Genomic DNA, 21,259 nt, shown 5'->3' with positions numbered 1-21,259 from the left:
AAATATGTAAAAAATAATTCTCCCGGTTATTAAAGATGAGGAAAGATTAAGAGTTTATTGGCTCCAGAAAATCACGCAATATTCGCAGCAAACAAAAGCCCGATTGGGGGCATTTTATATCCGAGAGGATCGTTGATTAGCATAAAGCTTGCTTGCACAGGAAATCATAAAACGTATAAAAATTCAAATGCTAAATAAGAGATAAGAAATGGCGAGCTAAGTAGGGACGTTATTGTCCTGGTCACGCGCCAGTCGAAAAGAAAACGACCACCAGGTAGAGATGCCAAATGTTCAGATTCACTAGCATCCGTTTGGTGCAATAAAAACATCGACCACATTTGTTTCATATCCTAAACAATTCATTGGTTACTTCCTTTCAACAATAATTCCTTTGTGAAGGTTGTCTTCATTTACATTTGCTCTTCATTCCACATTCTTTTTTTTTGCAATTTTTCTTTCTTCTTGTTGGCCATTTTTTGTGACATGATGTGGGTTTGACTGAGGTTGTGATTATGTGATTTTTGAGGAATGGGAAAAATAACGAAGCTTGGCAATAATGTAATATTGATTTTGTGAACGAATTTTTATTAGCATGTTAGATGTATAAAATTATATTTGTAAACTCTACACAGAATTTCACAGAATTAAATTTTCATCTGGTTATTTATAAACCTTCATATCTACATCTTCACCTAACCTGAACTTAAACCTTCATATCTACATCTTCACCTAACCTAATCTGAAACCTTCACTGAACCTAACCTAAATTTCCATATTCACACTTTAAAAATTAATATTTTCACTTTGAATAATTTATACCATAATAAAGAACAGTTAATAGCAAACTACATAAAACTACACAAAACACAGTGTGTCCCAAACTATACTTATACTCTCATCCACCTAATCTTCCACATTAAAAGAAATATTTCTTGAATTACAAAAAAATTCGACAAACCTGTGCTTCAAAATTTGAACCAATCTAGGACCAAACTTAACCAATTGTGTCATTAGTTTCTTTTCCAAATTTTATTTCACAGCACTCGAATTCATGTAAATCCACGAAACGCGTGCCTCGCACCTCCACAAAGTCGAGCCAACTACGATTCGTTCTTTGTGCGTTTAAGTGCCATACAAAAAGCTGGTCCCCCTGCTCCTCGCAGCTAACAGTTCACAGGGGTTGCATTCATGACTTTGCTCAACGCCTATTGGGGTCTTCTGTGTGCGATTTCGTCGAGAGCCACGGTCATCATAGCGCTACGGGCTTGAACGAGCTATTTGCCAAACATTTTCCTTCTCGAGAGCTGTCTCCTTTTGCCTCGGCAAGTGCAAAGTGTCGCAGGTCCCTTTGTCGACCCGGTGTTACCCCTTAAGTATAACGTTATTGCCCGGACATATGTCGAACATTTGTCGAACATAGATCCGCAAAAATATTGGGGTAACTTTCCGAATTTCGGTCAAACGTTAATGATCGTAAAGGAAGGCATGGATTGGTTTAATCGGATCGACTGTCATTTAGATAAGCCTCATGGTGATTTAGACGTGACACAGCGGCTCATGATGGAGGGATTCTGTTTCTGAAATTGGTACAAGGTTGTTCTGATTAATTTTTTTATCGTAAGGGCGGAAGTTTAAGCAAGGATTTTATTGAGGAGTCTGAATAATTAAGGAGAGGGTACAATAATGTGGGTGCGAATACTATTTGCTTTATTTCAAGGCTTTTGATAGAAACAGGTTCGAAATTCTGTTGTATTATACTTAGTATAATAGTTGTATTATAATTATACTTAGTATTGTTCAAAAAATGATCAAATATTATTTTGAATATTTAAAATATATTAAGATCTAAAATACAAAAATTGTATTGTTGGTATTGTTCAATAAATGATCAAATATTATTTTGAATATTTAAAATATATTAAGATCTAAAATACAAAAATTGTATTGTTGGTATTGTTCAATAAATGATCAAATATTATTTTGAATATTTAAAATATATTAAGATCTAAAATACAAAAGTTCCCATGCGCCCTCAGCCCAGTACAAGCAAGCCCATATCTACAGAAACGGAGTTCGCAGTCGAAATTAATTTTCTTCCGTCGTGTTTCACCCTCGTGTCCCCATACTCGCGCGCGAATGCAGCGGAATTGCATACGGGATAAGAGACGCAACGCGGGCATACGAACAAGCCTATTTGCTTCACAAATTCGCGGTGCACTCGAGACGCGAGGAGCGCGACGCTGAACGAGGCTTTTTTTTCTCATCGGCCATTTAATTAAGCAGGAATTGTTAATTTGCCCGGAACAGCATCGTCTCCAACGCGAATTCTCGCGTTTCAGGCACCCCGGGATGCTGCTCGAGTGTCGCACTTACGCTCTATCAGCATTTGCTGAATACCATTAAGAATAATCACGTGCACATGTGTAACGATAAGTCCCCGTGTCAAGTGTTCATCGCCCTTAATTGCGACTTTCCGTTTGAAATCCCGCCTTTTAACTGTCTGGCCTCTAATCAACGATCTCAAAACTTAATTAACTGTCAAATTTTTCTGGAGGACTGTTTAATTTGAAGTTGATGTCGAACTACTTCTGATATTTCTTATATTATTATCTTCTTCTATTGAAGTACAGAAAAAATTATATTAATGAACAACAAAGAAAATTATCAAAGCAAAAAAGGAACTTTGTTAGAGTTAGAAAATTGGATTTTGCAAATGACATTTCAGTTGACAATGAAGTCTGCAAATAACCTTCAACTCCAAGTTACAATTCCGAATTTCATGAAATTTTTCCAGTGATTCAAATAGAATAACATTATATCATGGCAATTATTTATTGTGTCTGAAATTTTGCGTTGTGCTCCCCGAATTTCATCAGCATCTGACATTTGAAGCTCCAGCAAACATAATGAATTTTGCCTGTTACAGGTGATACACTGTTCAGGTTACTTAAGGTGCATCGTAGAAGGAGCTGTAGGATCAGAATACGAAGATGGCAGCGGTCGCTGTATTCGAAACATCGGTCTCCTCGCCGTGGGTCATTCTCTACCCGGTCGCTCCCTCACGGAAATCAAATTGTACCAGAACATGTTCATGTTCCGTGCGTCGCTGGATATGAAGCTCATATTTGTCGATGGCAGGTGAGAACAAAAAAGCATCCACTATAGACTGCATTGCTCATCCATTGAACTTCATAAATTCGTGGTATTTCAAAAATGGAGTCTTTCCGATAATTTGCTCGTATCAAATACAATAGAAAGAAAACGTCAGATTATTTCTGTCGTCGTAATTACGTCTCGGTGTTGAATTGCTCCGTCGATATTTCGACGCCAGGGTCCCGGCCATTAAAATCAGTTTCGTGTTACCAACGACCCGGTAGACATTTTTTTCCCTTTCCTTTCTTCCCGTTGTTCTTCCCTTTTTTTTATTCGCGTCAGATAAATATCCAGCGTGGACAGGGCTGTATCGTGAACGCGCTGGGAAACGAACACGTGGTGAAGTATAAATACAGGGTTGCGCGATGGAACGCGGGATGAAATTTTATACGAGCCGGGAAAATCGATTTCGCGGCAACTGACGGTTATGTAAACCTCGAATCCGGGCTGCTTTAAATCCGAGCGGAAAATAAATACGTTTTGGAGGAAACGTAACGTTTTTCGTTTCTTTTCGTGATTTGCAGCGTTTCGCAGCTGACTGGGTACAACCCTACGGATCTCATCGAGAAGACACTGTACCATTACGTGCACGGGTGCGACATGTGGCAGCTATGCCATGCTCACTATTTGTGTAAGTATAAGCACAATTTTTATGAAGTACATTATGATACAATTTTTATTAAAAAAAAATCAGAGATGTTCAATTTGTTAGAATAACTTATTTGTCTTGTCTCCCAAAATGGCTGCCATGTAATAGGAGCAGTGACTTCACTCTCTGCTCACATCAAAGCAAAATTGATCAAAGTAAAAAGGCTGTCAAGTGAACTAAAAACACTGTCAAATAATCTAACAAACATTGTCAGCTACGTTGTCAGCAATAAACTAAACTGTCAGCTATGTTGAAAATGCTATTTTACGTACGCATAACTTCTGAACCACATGTCCCCCATTTTAACCTCCAGTCAAAACTTGCGTCTAAGTATTATAAAATAGTGTAAAGAAAGTAAAGAATTTTTAATGGCAAAAGTTCATCCAGAGCTTGCAAGATAGGGCATATTTTTGCGAGGCTGAAAGCATGAGAGTTGCGTGGTATCAGAGGTGCTCGAAGAAGAGTCTCGCAAGGCCGAAAGCAGCTGACGTTGCTTAACTTGGCGACGCCCTCGCTGGCGAAATATCCTTTGATCTTTCTTTTCTCTCCACCTGAAGAAGCCAGCGACTATAACGGCATTTCCCTTTTTCTCTATTATTTTTTCCACCCCCTCGCTCTCCACGCGCCGCCACGTTAAAGTCTAAGTATATGCACACGTAGGTACATACAGGGTGTACATTATTGATTGAATAATGCTGCTACGGCGCTATGAGCCGAGGAAAAGAGAAGCTGTCGCGCGTTCTGTGTGTGCGTGTAGGTGTGAGGGTGAACAAGGAGAAAGAGAGAGAAAGGGGATGGAAGAGGACAAGAGAGGAGGAGGCTGTTACTGCTATCACTGTTTGAACAGACTCGCAGTTTCACGAGCGCAACTCGAAGGGTGCCTGACATAATGCCACTAATGTCTGCGCCTGCGGATTGCGCGATCGTTGTGCTCAAAAATCTTCTTTTACGAGACAAATTTTCAGCTTACAATCTTTCGAATCGAATGTTTTTCTTTCGTATTTCGTAAGGTCCAGACGTTATGCTAACATTGCTCCGAGAGATTATACGAAGTGTGTTCTATAACGGGGGATTTAGGGGCGACGAACTTTTTATGTGCACATGTCAGAAGTTTCAAATTAATATTTATCAAGGTAAAGGAGTTGAAAATTGTAATGAAATTATGATGAACCTTCAATGCATTTGATTTTTAAAGAAGCGTACACTTCTGAACACTTACAGTAATCAGACGATGTCAAGAATTCAGGATTCCATTTTTCAAATTTATTCAAAAAGTCTTGAATTTCATGGTAACCTTATATCTCCACAAAATCTATACTTAAAATGTCACAACCTAGTAATATGTGTCCAACTTCATAAGTTTCTCCTAATTCAATTGAAATTGTGTCCACAGTGTTGCGCAAGGGACAAGTGATAACCGGCTACTACAGGTTCTTAGCAAAGTGCGGAGGCTGGGTGTGGATGCAGTCCTACGTCACCATAGTCCACAACTCCAGAAGTTCCAGGCCACACTGTATAGTGTCAGTGAACTACGTGCTATCGAAACCCGAGCACACGGAGCTGGTACTGAACTGCGAGCAAAAATCGTATTGTTCGAGTCCGAGCGACCCACCGAGCGCCCCCATGTTGACACCTACTACAAGTGCAAGCGCCAACGATTTGGACAACCACAGTCCCAGTTCTCCAGCCTTTCGGAACAGGTCGAAAGAATCCTTGGACAACGATTATGCGAACGGCAGCGCGTATCCCAGTCCGGAGTATGTCGATCTGACGAATCACAGCCATTATCTGTCGCCTTCGTATCAGCCGCAGAATGTGAACAGTAGTCCTCATGAGGATAATTCGAATTACAACTCTGACTGGTTTTATCAGTATGGAGGTAAGCATGTTTCGTATGCAGTTTGTATTAACCGGACACTCTGGAAATTGAATTATACGTCGAATATGGGAGACTGTTATTCAGATTAAAGTGCTCTGAATGTTATGTTATGCACATCTTTAAGGTTTGAGGAACATTTTCTAGATTATTAAAATATTCCCGGTAACTTCCAGTACATGGAAGACAAAATGGTAGTCGTTGAAAGAACGTCACATGTTAAGTAAAAGTAGCATACGCGAAGTATATATTCCATTCCAGCAGTTAGCTCTAGTCCAGTTGAAAGAGAACAAATGTGCAACTGGTTCATACGTGTCTCAAACTCTCAAAGAGACTCAAAAGTACCAGCGACTTTAGATTAAAAGACGACACCGTTTATTCCAGATATGCACCAGGAGCCACTGGCATCAGTACCGCAGCAAGAGTCGCATCCACATCCACTACACCACTCCAACTCGCCATCGAACTTGCAGCAACCCAGTCCTCAAAACGCTCAACAAAAGCACCAACATTCCCCTCACCTGCTGGACACGACACCTCCAGCGAGTCTGCCACAGCCGCAACCACAGCCGCAGCCACAACCTCAGCAACAGCAGCCCAGTCCTCAAAACAGTCAGCAGAACCGGCCATACTCGACGTCCTCCAGTTCCTGTTGCAGCACGGACGCCATGGACACTCACCTGCCCAGTCCATTGAGTCTCTACTCTCTTCCACACGGCTACCACCCTTACTACCATCACTACATGCCCGACTCCGCGCCCTCCAACCTGAACGAGGTCGGCGGCGTCATCATGTACCCCAACTGTGGCCTGAACAACGAGGCCCACAACGCTCCCGCGACCAACAACGCCTCCAGCAACGTGCAGCACTACGAATCCTCCTATCAACCTCACTCCAGCCACTACAACTCGAACAACAACCCAGTGAAACACTCGTACCATCATCTGGAACCCACGGCGGCTGGGTACACCAGTGTGATCGTGGACTCACAGCAGTATAGTCCCAGTTCGGTTCAGGATCTCATACATTATCAACATCATTACGAAGCGCATCATCAGTTCGTTCACTGACACCAACTAGATGTGCCCTGCGTATAGCACGTTGACAACTGCGACCACGAGTCGTGCTACTGTGAACAACCAGTTGGAGATGACCGGCGCGATGGCGAGCTGAGGGACGGTGATCCGACGGATATCGAACTTGTTCCCATCGTACGGTCTAGTAGGAGAATGGTGCACACGGATAGGGTCAGCAGGTGAGTGACGCCTTCCATGGGTGATCAGCTTCTATAGAAGCAAGTCAAGTTTTTAACTTCTGCAAAGCAGAATATTCGTGTAGGTGAACTTTCAAGAAGATAAGCCTCCACATCTCAGTTTGGTCATACAGTTGGCAAGTGTCAGTGACTGTTAGAGTCTCATACGTTAAGTATGTTAGGTATACACCTGCTGAAACTGTAGCAACAGAAAGTGCGCTTTGTTTAAAAAGCATACGATACTTGATCTTCTCGATCGGGACTGTGTACAAATTTTCATACAGTGTTCGTGTGAATTGTAGAAACACTGACGAGTGTGGTAATTTAATTAAAGGACAATTATACTGCCGAATTTACGCAATTCTGCGATAATAGATGTACAATGGATGTACTTAACGGATTGGTAATTTAAGAATGTAAAGGATCTAGACAAAAGGTTAATATTTGTTGATCCGTTATGATTTGTTGCTTAATTCACATATCAAACTTAACTTTCAAAGGAGCATTTTACGTTAATCATTAAGACTCTTTTCTGTAAAAATATCTTAACATATCCTTAAACTTATTTTTGATAATTAATCAAGTTATTTATACAAGTTTAATTATTCAAGTAGAAATTGATTCGTGTATTTAATCAGCATTTTCTCGTTTAGATGCCTAATTTAACAGATCCATAACTTAAGGACATTTTCTAAAATGTTACCTTTTAAAACCTAAACAAACACTTTAAAATCGATTTCAGCGATACAGAATATTTCAAGATCAAGAAAATATTTTAAAACAGTTTCGTAAGGTTTAGAGAGGTAAGCTTTAGAAAATGTCGGGTGAAACACAAAATGGCGAATCAAGAATTTCTGCGTAATACACGCTGGACGTGAGCAGCTAAAATTCAACGTACGATTTTATACGATTTAATTAGCGGACTGTTCTTTAAGTAGAACGGGAATTAAGGCGTTGTTTTTGTAAATAAAGGGGAATCGGATTATTTTCATGGCGTCGGAGGGTAGCGCGACGTACGTAATTGTAGACATGTAAAATACGTAGTTGTTATAGCTAAGATCTCTTCCTCTCTCTATACACGTATATACTCGATATTTGTTAGATAGACCCGAAGACTGACCGGTGCTTGTACCAACCGACCAAAGAAACATCCCTTAAACAGAAAGAAATGTCGATGTATCTTTATTCGCATTTATTTTCATCCTTTGACTGTCGACTGCAAAAGTGGAAACAAGAGATGATGCTTTTAATTTGTCGATTGAAAAACTTGACAATTTATGTTTATGAATTTTGAACTTGCTTTAATCTAAAAACTTGAACTTCTTGTTTTTCATCCAAAAATTTGAACTTCTTGTTTTTGATCTAAAAACTTGAACTTTTTGTTTTTCATCTAAAAACTTGAACTTCTTGTTTTTTATCTAAAAACTTGAACTTCTTGTTTTTCATCTAAAAACTTGAACATCTTATCTTTGATCTAAAAACTTGAACTTTTTGTTTTTCATCTAAAAACTTGAACTTCTTGTTTTTTATCTAAAAACTTGAACTTCTTGTTTTTCATCTAAAAACTTGAACATCTTATCTTTGATCTAAAAACTTGAACTTTTTGTTTTTCATCTAAAAACTTGAACTTCTTGTTTTTTATCTAAAAACTTGAACTTCTTGTTTTTCATCTAAAAACTTGAACATCTTATCTTTGATCTAAAAACTTGAACTTTTTGTTTTTCATCTAAAAACTGGAACATCTTGTTTTTAATATAAAAACTTGAACTTCTTGTTTTTCATCTAAAAACTTGAACTTCTTGTTTTTCATCTAAAAACTTGAACTTCTTATTTTTCATCTAAAAACTTGAACTTTTTGTCTTTGATCTAAAAACTTGAACTAAATTTCTTGGACAACTTCCATCAAATTTTACGAAACATAACCAAAATTTTATTTTACAATACATAGTTCGAAGCTGTTTATTTTTTAAATGTATACTTTGATTTCTTATAAACAGTCAAAGGTTTGAACATCTATCACGAATTTTGTATTCAACCCCTAATTATAGCGTGTCAAAACTTTTGAAATCAAAGTATTTAATCTGGCAACTAAATTTGTTACTTTAGCATGAAAGTAGACTTTGTTAAAATTGAATAAAAGTTAGAATTATAATTTTCCAAATTTGTAACAGCTTGCAGTTTGTGCTTTCGTTTGAATAGCTTCCAAGAAAAATTTAGTTGCTGAACGAGTAATTCCTCGAAACGTTTCCGAGGAAGTTAATGTATAAAACCGCGTGTAAGTATACAATTATACTATTATTTATATACAAACATATATCGATGTAAATTGATAGAAACGATAGCTGACGGAGATGCGTTGTAAAATAATGCGAGTCTAATGTAAGCGTTGTAAATATGTATTGTAAAAGTATAGCAAGCGCGCGCTGCATACCTACTATCGCGAGAAAATATAATCGATATTTTCCTCTGACCATTGATCTTATTGCAGTTCGTTCTAATCCTCTTTCAGCGAGGCCGAAAAGTCAACGAAGCTTTGGTTCTCTCGCGGAGACCACTGAAATTGTATTTGAACGAATACGATATTGAAATAAACCAGTTGAACCGAATTATTTTAAACCAGATTATTGAAGCTTCAGAAATTCGAAATTCTAGCTTTTTGATAAATAATGCATTTTTGTAACTACATCTTCCATTTTTTCGTTGGAATCGAGTCAATGGGGGTGGATTTTATGCTAAATTATTTGGTTTCATTTCTTTTTTATTTGTTAGCTTTGTGTAGCGTCAACTGTTTTAAGGACATAATATTATTTTTTCATTGAATTTTTATTTTTATAAATACATCTTGAATATAAAGAGGTGATTTTAAATGGTTTATAACTTCGAATATTTTTATATTTTTTAATTTTGCTAAATATTTTTGGATTTCAAAATGAAGTTGTAGATAATTTTTCATTTTTCTTCATTCAATTTTTATTTTTACAAATACATCTTGAAATTTAATATAAAGAGGTGATTTTTAATGATTTGTAGCTTTGAATATTTTCATGTTTTTCATTTTTGTAAAATATGTTCAGATTTCAAAATGAAGTTCAAAATGAAGTCATAAATAATTTACGATGTTTCTTCTTTTAAATTTAAAAATATGGGAAGTTTGAAACATATGAAAGATCTTGAAGATCATCAGAGTTTATCATTTTGACTTTCGACAATTTAAATTTGTTCATTCAAGACAAAAATTCTGAAAATTAGAAACTGCATATGAAAAGTTAATTCCTTAAAATTACGTGCACGTTTTACAATGAGCTTCAACCAAAGGAGCTTTCATAGCACGGGAATATACCTGTAGGGACATTATTTGACCGGTCCCCGGTTTACAGCGTTTTGTTTTGATTGTGGGGATTCCCCATTATCCTCAATCTGTTTTCCAGCAGGTACCCGTGAAAAGGAGATAAGGTTATATACCGAGAGTGCGGTACGTTCCCCTCTCTCTGAATTATGGAGATTAAGCTGAAACATATGGGCTCTCTGGAAATACTCCCAAGATCCGTTAGATTTACATCCACCTTAAGCTTAATCTATAGAACAAAATATTTCTGAATTAAGAAAATAAAATTGGAGACTTCACTGTTTAAATACAACTAAATTATTGTTACTAAAAGTACAATGTAAAAGCAGAAGCATCGTTTCAAGTTTTAATATAAAGTAAACATACGTTAATATATTTTAACAATTTTTTTTAACTAAACTTGAATATGTTATTGGTATATCAAATATTAATATATTAAACTTATAATTATGTTAAAAGATAGTTTCTTTTAAAACAACAAAATTCTTGATAAATTTACAAAAAGCCACAAACGACATTATAATACTAGATATTAATATATTAAACTTACAATTATGTTAAAAGACAGTTTCTTTTAAAACAACAAAATTCTTCAGTTACAAAATTCTTGATAAAATTACAAAAAGTCACAAACAACATTATAATACTAGATATTAATATATTAAACTTACAATTATGTTAAAAGACAGTTTCTTTTAAATCAACAAAATTCTTCAGTTACAAAATTCTTGATAAAATTACAAAAAGTCACAACAACATTATAATACAAGATGTTAAATTGTACAAACGTTAATTAAAGAAAATGATCAGGCTGAACAAATTAATGGTAGCGTGACAAAAGAATAACGAAGGATCGACCGACACAGGATTCAGAACCCCTCCGTAAAATAGAAGAAAACAACGATCCTGTTTTTCTCCACTGTTCCCCCGATTGTCACTGAACAATAAATTAATTGTGCCTTGTACGATTCTTGGGTTAGCTTTCGGTGGTCGCGTGCTTCCCTGCATGGGGTCGTTCATGAACAGAGTCACGTGCCTCTTTATAGTCGTCTCGCTTTGCTATTAGAACGACTCGACGTCTAACAGAACAGGTTTCAGAGTCACTAATTTTCGAATAGCGAGATCATTGGGCGATTTAAAACGAGAATTCGAGTGGTTTAATTTAAATGATTTTTTTAAGGATTCATAATTATGTGTCAGGTTCTTAGACCCTCAAATTTTCTATACCCACATCCCCAAATTTCTAAGTTCCCCGAATTCTTAAACTTCCAACTTCCTATATTCCCAAGTTCGTGATCCTCCAAATTCTTCAACTCCCAACTTCTTACATCCCCGAATTTCTAAGTCCCCCGAATTCTTCAACTCTCAACTTCTTACATCCCCAAATTTCTAAGTCCCCCGAATTCTGGAACTCCCAATTTCCTATATTCCCAAGTTCGTAATCCCCCAAATTCTTCAACCCCCAACTTCTTACATCCCTAAATTTCTAAGTCCCCCGAATTCTTGAACTACCAACTTCCTATATCTCCAAGTTCGTAATCCCCCAAATTCTTAATCCTCCAAATTCTTCAACTACCACCTTCTTACATCCCCAAATTTCTAATTCCCCCGAATTCTTGAACTTCCAATTTCCTATATCCCCAAGTTCGTAATCCCCCAAATTCTTAATCCTCCAAATTCTTCAACCCCCACCTTCTTACACCCCCAAATTTCTAATTCCCCCAAATCCCTATGCAATAAAATTTTCACGATTCATACCTGTAGCTCTCAAATTCCAAAATTCCCAAATTTCTAAGTCCCCCGAATTCTGGAACTCCCAACTTCCTACATCCCCAAGTTCGCAATCCCCCAAATTCTTAATCCTCCAAATTCTTCAACCCCCACCTTCTTACACCCCCAAATTTCTAATTCCCCCAAATCCCTATGCAATAAAACTTTCACGATTCACACCTGTAGCTCTCAAATTCAAAAATTCCCAAATTTGCAAAAATTACCGAGAAAAATCGACCAGTAGTTTTTCTCCTTGATCGCTATATTTTGCCTAGGGAAGATTTGCTGTCGACTGTACTGTGAATATATATGTACGATGTCGGTGTAACGAGGACACGGTAGCTAAGGGTTGCTCCGATGCGTTCGCCAGGGTTGCTATTATCGAGCGTGTGTGACTGGAACGACGATCGCACCGGAGGAGGGCGAGCCGCGTGCGGCTCGTTAAATTCTTCGTCCAGCGACTCTGACGCAGCCACGATTCTGTGAAATTGTGCGATCATTCGTCCACGGATGCGTTCGTTGCCGGTGGCGAAACTACCCGCGATTAACGTGTTCGCCACTGACAAATTCACTGATCGCTTCTCACTGCAATTTGATCTGGGGGTTGTATTTTACTGATGACTCTATTTTTATACTCTTTGTTTCTATTTTTATTGAATCTTTGTCTATCATGTCACACTTGTATTCTACAGCTCTACATACACTATGTATAACATACGTTGTATATTATAAATATATTATAATATAAGTATGTATGACATACATTATAATTTTAATGTGACAAATCAAACATACATAACAATTTGAAAGTAACAAATCAAACATACATAACAATTTGAAAGTAACAAATCACACATACATAACAATTTGAAAGTAACAAATCAAATATACATAACAATTTGAAAGTAACAAATCACACATACATAACAATTTAAAAGTAACAAATCAAACATACATAACAATTTGAAAGTAACAAATCAAACACACGTTACAAATTAAATGTAACAAGTCAGGCTCGTATTTATATTAAATCCACAAAATCATGTACTATTAATACCCTTAAACTAGTTCTTTAAAAACCTTGAAAAACCTAATACTAAATTTAATAATTTTGTACAAAATAAATGACAAAAATGTAAAACTTAATAATGTACCGTTATGAAAATGTGTTCAACTATGTACGCTCATAAAAGCAACGAAAAAAAGAATAGAATTCAAGCAAATAGGAGAAAGCTCCATAATTTGCACGAATGTTTAGATCGCACAGCAAACAGATTTCCAGTGGATTATGTTCTCAACGACACGTGCATCTTATTCGTTTCGCGAGAAAAGGAAAAATAACACCGAATGCTCGAAGAATAACATATGTCCCGTGGCGGAACTTTATGAGAGACGGGGTGAAACTAACCAGCCATAATCCAGGACGATTAGGAACATAAACGCGGATTCACGGGGTACGGTTAAGTTAAACACTCGACAAATTGCGTGTGCCGGTAGAAGCACTTATGTACGTATATCTAAACAGAGGGTGTGATATTCTTACAAATTGTTAAGCTGGCAAATCTTCGGGGAAATTGCTGTGTGACGCGTGTTGTAAAAATCGCTTAGGGGAGGACTGGGATATTTTTTTTTATTACTGGGATTTTTAGGATATATTTTTCTTATATATACATTTTTTAACTGAGTCGTATTTTTGTTATACGCTAAAAAAATAATTTATGTAGGGGTAAATTTTTAAGCAAGTATGATGTCAAATAATTTTTTATCATTTTTGTATGATGTCATAAATTTTTTTAATTGATATCTTTCTGTATTTTGTCAACTTGTGAAGGGGTAGTTTTAGGCTTGGGTCGAAACTGTATATAAATATAAAATGCTACAAAGATGTTACACAGTTTAACTTTCTTAAACACACTGAAAAAAAAGGCATAAAAAATCCCAATATCAAATTATTCAATAAATTCAATTTCAAAATCCCACTGTCTTGCAGTTCCACAGATCCCGAACTTACATTGAATGACTACTAAAATTGCTAACAAATAAAAAAGCTAGCTTTTCATAGAAAAATTGCAGTCCATTCTTATTCGAACGTTTCTAATCAATTACAAGGTACTCGCTTCCAAAGAAGATATCGCATTCGGTTACTAATTGAGCGACAACAAATACGTATAGTAAGCTCAGCAGTAGGAGAACTTCCCCTCCGTTGCTTCCTAATCGTGGGAAACCTACTGCGTGTGTGGGTGCAAAAAGGAACGAAACGCGCGGGAACAGTGTAAATCCGAGAGACAAGTCCAGATGGCGCTTTTGTACATGTAGCTGCAGTTCCACACATGCACACGTACAGGAGACACACCTGTTCAAAATTTGACGTACACACACGGGAAGATAGGCTTGTGCGCAATCAAGGCGAAGGGGTGCTTTAGCAGAGTCGCCCCACGGTTGCCAGGGAAACGGCACGTAACACCGCCCACAACCCTCGGGCTGTCTTGTCCGATGTGTTTGCTCGATGATTTTATACCAATTATGGCCTATCCCCATGCTATTGCCTACTCCCCGTAGCATCGTCTGTATCCCTACCCTATGTCCTCATCGCCACCCACTTCGACGTTGCGTATATCGGTCGGATGGTGCTCCACTTCCGCCCTAAAAGAGACCTGAAAAGTACCTGCTGTACGCTCGGGCAAACATGGGATCTTCTGGGTTCTCGGGTACTCTGCTATGTGTGGAGATTTTTGGGATTGGGCAAGTCGTTCTTGGAAATTTTGGGATTTGGGGAGTTGGGATTTTGGGATTTGAGAGTTTGGGGGGTTGGAGAGTTGGGAATTTGGGGATTTGGGGATTTTGGGAAATTGGGGATTTGAGACTTTGGGGGGTTGGAGAGTTGGGAATTTGGGAAATTGGGGATTTGAGAGTTTAGGGGGTTGGAGAGTTGGGAATTTGAGGATTTGGGGATTTCAGAGTTTGAGGGGTTGGAGAGTTGGGAATTTGGGGATTTGGGACTTTGGGAAATTGGGGATTTGAGAGTTTGGGGGGTTGCAGAGTTGGGAATTTGGGGATTTGGGGATTTGAGAGATTGGGATTTGGAGAGTTGGGAATTTTGGGGTTTGGGACTTTGGGAAATTGGGGATTTGAGAGTTTGGGGGGTTGGAGAGTTGGGAATTTGAGGATTTGGGGATTTGAGAGATTGGGATTTGGAGAGCTGGGAATTTGAGGGGATGGGACTTTGGGAAATTGGGAATTTGAGAGTTTGGGGGGTTGGAGAGTTGGGAATTTGGGAATTTGGGGACTTGAAAGTTTGGGGGATTTGAGAGTTTGGGGGGTTGGAGAGTTGGGAATTTGGGAATTTGGGGACTTGAAAGTTTGGGGGATTTGAGAGTTTGGGGGGTTGGAGAGTTGGGAATTTGGTAATTTGGGGACTTGGAAGTTTGAGGGATTTGGGAATTTGAAATTTTGGGATTTGGAGAGTTGGGAATGTGAAGATTTGGGACTTTGGAAAATTTAAAGATTTGAACATATAAGAATTGAAGAGTTTGAAGAGTCAGAATGTCAGAAACTTGAAGATGTGAAACCTTGAAAATTTCTAACTCTCTAATTAAATCTTAATTTAATTTAATTAAATCTTACCTTAAAATCTAACATCCTCTACTCCTACTAAAAGTAAATTTCCAAAGACAGAATTCTTTCCAAGCTTCTCAAAAGAATCCAAATCTCCAAACTTAAAATACCAAATTATGGTTTGAACCACAACTAAGAACAATGACACCCCTTACCGGAAGTGTCTACGTACCCTTCCCCGTAGCAAATTTGTTAAACGATATTGTTCTCACGGTTCGAGAACGCATCGGAGAGTCTTGAGAAATTGAAACACCAATAGCGATATTAAATTTCTGAGGATGACACCGGATCGCGAGGGAATAATTACCGGGACACACACGTTGTCGGGAGTTAGGTAGACATTAATGGAAATGCACGATAAAGGGATTACGAACGGTTGTAGGATAAATATGATGTATCGTTTTATTGATGAAATGCGATCTCGAATTGCATCGGTTTTTGCATAAAATACCCTGTAATGTTCACTATATTTTCTGTTACAAGGGTGTAAAGAAATTATTTTTGCTTTTCAATGAACGATGCAGAAATTGTTAAATGTATTTGTGTAAAATGATAATGTAACGATAAATAAATTAGGTTAGATAATGTCAAATAAATAAATGACGATATTGTAAATATAATATGGTAATAAGTCGATAGGATGTGTAACACGATAATATTTATTATAAATATATAATACACGTTACAAACAAAACAAATGCTATCATATAGAGACCTTTGGATCGAATCAGTGCGATGGAAAATAAATAATCTAAGAGACGAATATATCGTACAATCTTTCTAATAGCAATTGTAATTAATTTATACTGTATTAATAAATTGTAACCATTGAACTCTTACAACTATGAACACATACAATTCTATTTCCCTGAGTGACTAATGCGTATGGCGTCATCTACTAGCAACTGAGTGTACCATTATCAACTTCTTTGAGAGTCATCGATCGTAGATAAATGAAATTAAGTACTGATTAATCACCGTTGACTCTTTCAACACACTGTTCAAAATCCTCGATTTTGCAAAAGTACCAATACTTTTCAATCATATAGAAAAAATATCTTTTACAGCAAAAACGAGGTACACTTTACAAAGCGTATCTAATTACACCACATTCTCTTAACTTACTAATATGAACATAATTAAAATTTCGATCGTGCCTCGTGATAAGTCCCATAATAGTCTTTCTTCGTTCCGAAATCGTCGTTAAAGTTATCGGAACCGCTGTACATGGAGAATCCACGACGAGATAATAGTTCCCCTGGCACGATCGTCGGATTTGTGTAACAAAAGTCCGCCATCATGTTCGTTTGTCTATTCAGTTGATTGGACCTGAATAATTTCATCGACTTAGTAAACTTGCTAGAAGCAGAAAGTGTTAATAAGCAATTTTAGAAGTAATTGTTTCGGTTCGAAAGGTTTTTAATCCGTCGCAATCTCTTTTTAAACGTTATGAAGTTTTAGATAAATATTGCAAGCTTAATTAAAAAATAATTCAAGAATATTTCAAGTGCCAGAAAGTATAAATACAGAATGAATTATTATAATCTGAATTATGTGTTATAATGCTCGTTATATTGAGGGCTACACACATGCCCCAGTGTAGGAATCCTATAAACCACTATACTGTACAGGGTGCCTCACAATTAGGTCCCTGAAATGGGGAGTAGCTGACAGCTTCGGATAACGCGTAGTAATCCAAGGCGTAATAATCCAGCGCGTGGTAATTCTACGCGTAGCAATGCAACGTGTGGTAATCCAACGCATAGTAATCCAACGCGTAGTAATCCAACGCGTAGTAACCCAGCGTGCAGATATCCAACGTGTAGTAATCCAGCGCGTGGATATTCAACGCGTAGTAATCCAACGCGCATTAATGCAACGCGTGGTAATTCTACACGTAGGAATCTAACGCGTGGTAATCCAACGCGTAGTAATCCAACGCGTAATAATCCAACGCGTGGTAATTCTACGCGTAGCAATGCAACGTGTGGTAATCCAACGCATAGCAATCCAACGCGTAGTAATCCAACGCGTAGTAACCCAGCGTGCGGATATCCAACGTGTAGTAATCCAGCGCGTGGATATTCAATGCGTAGTAATCCAACGCGCAGTAATGCAACGCGTGGTAATTCTACGCGTAGGAATCTAACGCGTGGTAATTCAACGCGTAGTAATCCAACGCGTAATAATCCAGCGCGTGGTAATTCTACGCGTAGCAATGCAACGCGTGGTAATCTAACGCATAGTAATCCAACGCGTAGTAATCTAACGCGTAGTAACCCAGCGTGCGGATATCCAACGTGTAGTAATCCAGCGCGTGGATATTCAACGCGTAGTAATCCAACGCGCAGTAATGCAACGCGTGGTAATTCTACGCGTAGGAATCTAACGCGTAGTTAATCGACGCATAGTAATCCAAAACGTAATAATCCAGCGCGTGGTAATTCTACGCGTAGCAATGCAACGCGTGGTATTTCTACGCATAGGAATCTAGCGCGTAGTAATCCAACGCGTAGTTAATCAACGCGTAGTAATCCAACGCGTAATAATCCAGCGCGTGGTAATCTAACGCGGACCAATCAGAGCGCGGGGATTACGCGCGCTGTCGCTCTCGCGCCTGCGCCTTGAACTGCAATTTCTACTAAAATGAAAATATAACAAATGAACTCTGTATAAATTCTCCCAACCAGTTCGCCAATTGCAATATAACTCAATCACAAAAGAATGCCAACCAAACCGAATTGCGAAGGATTAAAAACTATAAAATAGAAAAATAATAATAAAAAAAAAAGAGAGATAATGATCGCGTGCAAGCTTCTAATTCCAGTGCCCGGCTTGCATTCTTCAACCGAGATAAGTCGAACAATCGCGTCGCAGCAAAGATACGATATCAGTGAGTCATGAATTAATAGAAATTATATTTGTTTTTTTTTAATACAGCCGTGTCCCGCGAAACCGTGATCATTTATTCGTTAGAATGTGAATCTTACGTGACTTATTCCGATTCGTAGCTCGTCGATAACGTGGCACGTCCAAATACAACGATACGCCAGCTATGCCACTAATGCCCATGATTTTAATCAGAAATCTCGTCAATTAAATGCACTAAATGCAAGGAAAATTCGTTCGAGAAGCCACTATCTGCGCTGCGAGTTCTTATCACTTGTTTGAAGCGAAGCCCAACGGTGTTAGCGATTAGAACACATCACAATTTCGAAAGCAAGGATTAGGAATGGTAATTTGCATGCAGTGAGAAGCTTTTGTCTTTTGGGAGGTACGTTACTCACCCGTCTGTGCTTAATCGATTCAATTTGACAAACAGTATGCACACTAAAATGAAGAGCAACACGAGAGCACCGGCTGTCACGCCGCCTGCTATGGCGAAATACAACAGCAACTCGTCGGCTTCCTGCAAAATTTTTATTTTATATATTATTACATTAATTACATATATTATAAATAGTAGATATATTTACATTATTTTTATGTATTATTACATATTATTTTTATACTATTTTTACACTATTTTTATGCTATTTTTGTATTATAATATGTATACAAGAATTATGAACAATTTACAGTGTTCCTACGTTGATTCTCTTATAGCTGCTTTGAAACATTTATTTGTTTGCGACAAATACAAATTATAAATATTATTAGAACTTTAGTAATTGACTCTTGAATTTCGGATTTGAATATTCGTTAAATACACTGGCACCTTCGATTTGAAACGCGTTAGCACTCAAGTACTAAACAAGGCTTTCGCTTATCTCTAAAATGTGTACACGAAACTATCTTAATAGTTACATCAATTACGCTTCGATTACTATTAAAGATAGAAGTACAGCTATAACTTTATCAATTTTGCGTAGAACTTTTTTAAACGAAATACTAACAATTCTACAACTTAAAAATTGCACCAACCAGCCGCCATTTTGTTGTGAACCTTTCCAAAACTTCGAGCTAAAGAAATCTGAGTTCATATATAAAATATTATACGAAATGCAAACATTTAAACATTTTTAACTTTTATTAATATTGAACAAAATTTACAAGTCTTTTTAAAGATGTTTTATTACTTGTCTAATACTTTTATTTAAAATATTATTTTATTCAAAATATTATTGAACCAGCAGGTGCAAAAAAATTATAAAGAGTTATAGCTCAAATATTTCAGGAACATAGTTTGTTAAATTTAAATAAATCTATTGAAAAATTTACTGTAAATAGCATTTTATTTTTGGGTATGCAAACGTCGATTGTCCCAATGTAAATCACAAGTGAGGAATTTCCGTTCAGATTACACTACGAACATAGCATTCGATTCAGTAACAGCAGCACAACGCATCTACTATTTTTATCACTACAAAAACATTTCTAGCAGTTAAAGGGTTAAATATCGTCGTCAACGATGCACTTAACGATACGGTTATTTACATTAGGAAAGTTATCTTTCGGTAGATTCATCAGTATAATGAATCACAGATTTTCAGAATTTTCTACAACAGAAATTTGTGCCAAACACTATCATTCTGGGGCTCGATGATAAGTAAAAATTGGGACGGTAATCTACGTTATCAAATTCTTGTCATTATCAAATAAAGGCACCTGTTTTTACTGGGTTTTAAAAACCTTCGAGATCCACTTTCGGTTCGGTAATTTTTCATGAGTCATTAATTCTTGAAGTTGAAAAATTCTCAAATGGAAGTCCCAAAATTATATTTATTAAAGAGTTAATTTTTATGCATCTGTAGGTCAAGTCTCTATAATAATCACTAGCATTAAAAAGTCTATAAATAGATTCCCAGACGTTAAAGTGTTAACAGTTTCGCCACGGTAAAAATAGCCACGTGTACACGATAATAAAAAATATCAATGATAATTAAAAAATAGTCAAAATTCATGATACAATATTTCACCGTTATTTAATATTTCGCCGTTACAAAATGTTACCGTAATTTCAGTGACGTCAAAGATTCGTTGATTCAATTTTCCAAGTACCTAAAATGCGGTGACCTCCACGGCAAACCACGCGTTAAATAAGTGGAAAAGAAACAAGAAATAAGAACACAAGAATGTTAAACAATCTTTGCCACGCACTGTTGCCTTACACTTCCTCGAACCGGCATTTCGCAACCGGAGTTTAACGCATCGGATGTCAACACGTCACGAAACTCAATAAATAACACTAAACGGAAAACAGGAAGTATGTTCGTGTCGTTTCATTACTAATCAATGTTTAAGACAAATTATATAATTGTTGACCCAAACTTTTATTTCGGATTTAGTAGACATCTTTGTTTCAGAGGATCAGTTTGTTCAAATAAATCTTTGGTAGGGAGGATAAAATTTATTGCAATAAATCTTTGTTTCAGAGGATAAAATTTATTACAATAAATCTTTGTTTCAGAGGATCAGATTTATTCAAATAAATCTTTGTTTCAGAGAATAAGATTTATTACAATAAATCTTCATTTCTAAGAATCATTTATTCTGTGTTAAAAAAACATGAGATTTATAGATGTAATAGAATGAAATAACAGTTAGTTTCATAACAAGAAAATAAAAATAGTAGGAAAGATGTTGAAACTACTGAAA

The 21,259-nt window shown here is 37.0% G+C and overlaps 2 protein-coding genes across 5 annotated transcripts in view; one reads left to right on the top strand and one right to left on the bottom strand.

The window, feature by feature from the left end:
* Positions 1-9,536, top strand: part of sim (bHLH transcription factor single-minded) — a 40,677-nt gene extending 31,141 nt beyond the window's left edge. For all 4 annotated transcript variants that reach the window (XM_076535282.1, XM_076535283.1, XM_076535281.1 and 1 more), the window contains exons 6-9: positions 2,927-3,138; positions 3,678-3,784; positions 5,196-5,681; positions 6,063-9,536. In XM_076535282.1, the coding sequence (XP_076391397.1) occupies positions 2,927-3,138; positions 3,678-3,784; positions 5,196-5,681; positions 6,063-6,748 (1,491 nt within the window). In that variant the 3' untranslated portion in view covers positions 6,749-9,536. The remainder of the gene's footprint in view (positions 1-2,926; positions 3,139-3,677; positions 3,785-5,195; positions 5,682-6,062) is intronic.
* Positions 9,537-16,302: 6,766 nt separating this feature from the next.
* LOC100878892 (uncharacterized) lies at positions 16,303-20,635 on the bottom strand. The gene is made up of 3 exons (XM_076535419.1): positions 20,615-20,635; positions 18,949-19,070; positions 16,303-17,020 (listed from the first exon to the last, which is right to left on the bottom strand). The coding sequence occupies exon 3, from the start codon at positions 17,002-17,004 to the stop codon at positions 16,801-16,803; it is 204 nt and encodes a 67-aa protein (XP_076391534.1). The 5' UTR covers positions 17,005-17,020; positions 18,949-19,070; positions 20,615-20,635; the 3' UTR covers positions 16,303-16,800.
* Between the last annotated feature and the right edge of the window lie 624 nt (positions 20,636-21,259).

Source organism: Megachile rotundata, chromosome 9 (assembly GCF_050947335.1).
Source record: "Megachile rotundata isolate GNS110a chromosome 9, iyMegRotu1, whole genome shotgun sequence".
Classification (NCBI taxonomy): Eukaryota; Metazoa; Arthropoda; class Insecta; order Hymenoptera; family Megachilidae; genus Megachile; species Megachile rotundata.
Note: the sequence above shows the minus strand (reverse complement) of the source record. Positions and strands in the feature narration are given on the sequence as shown.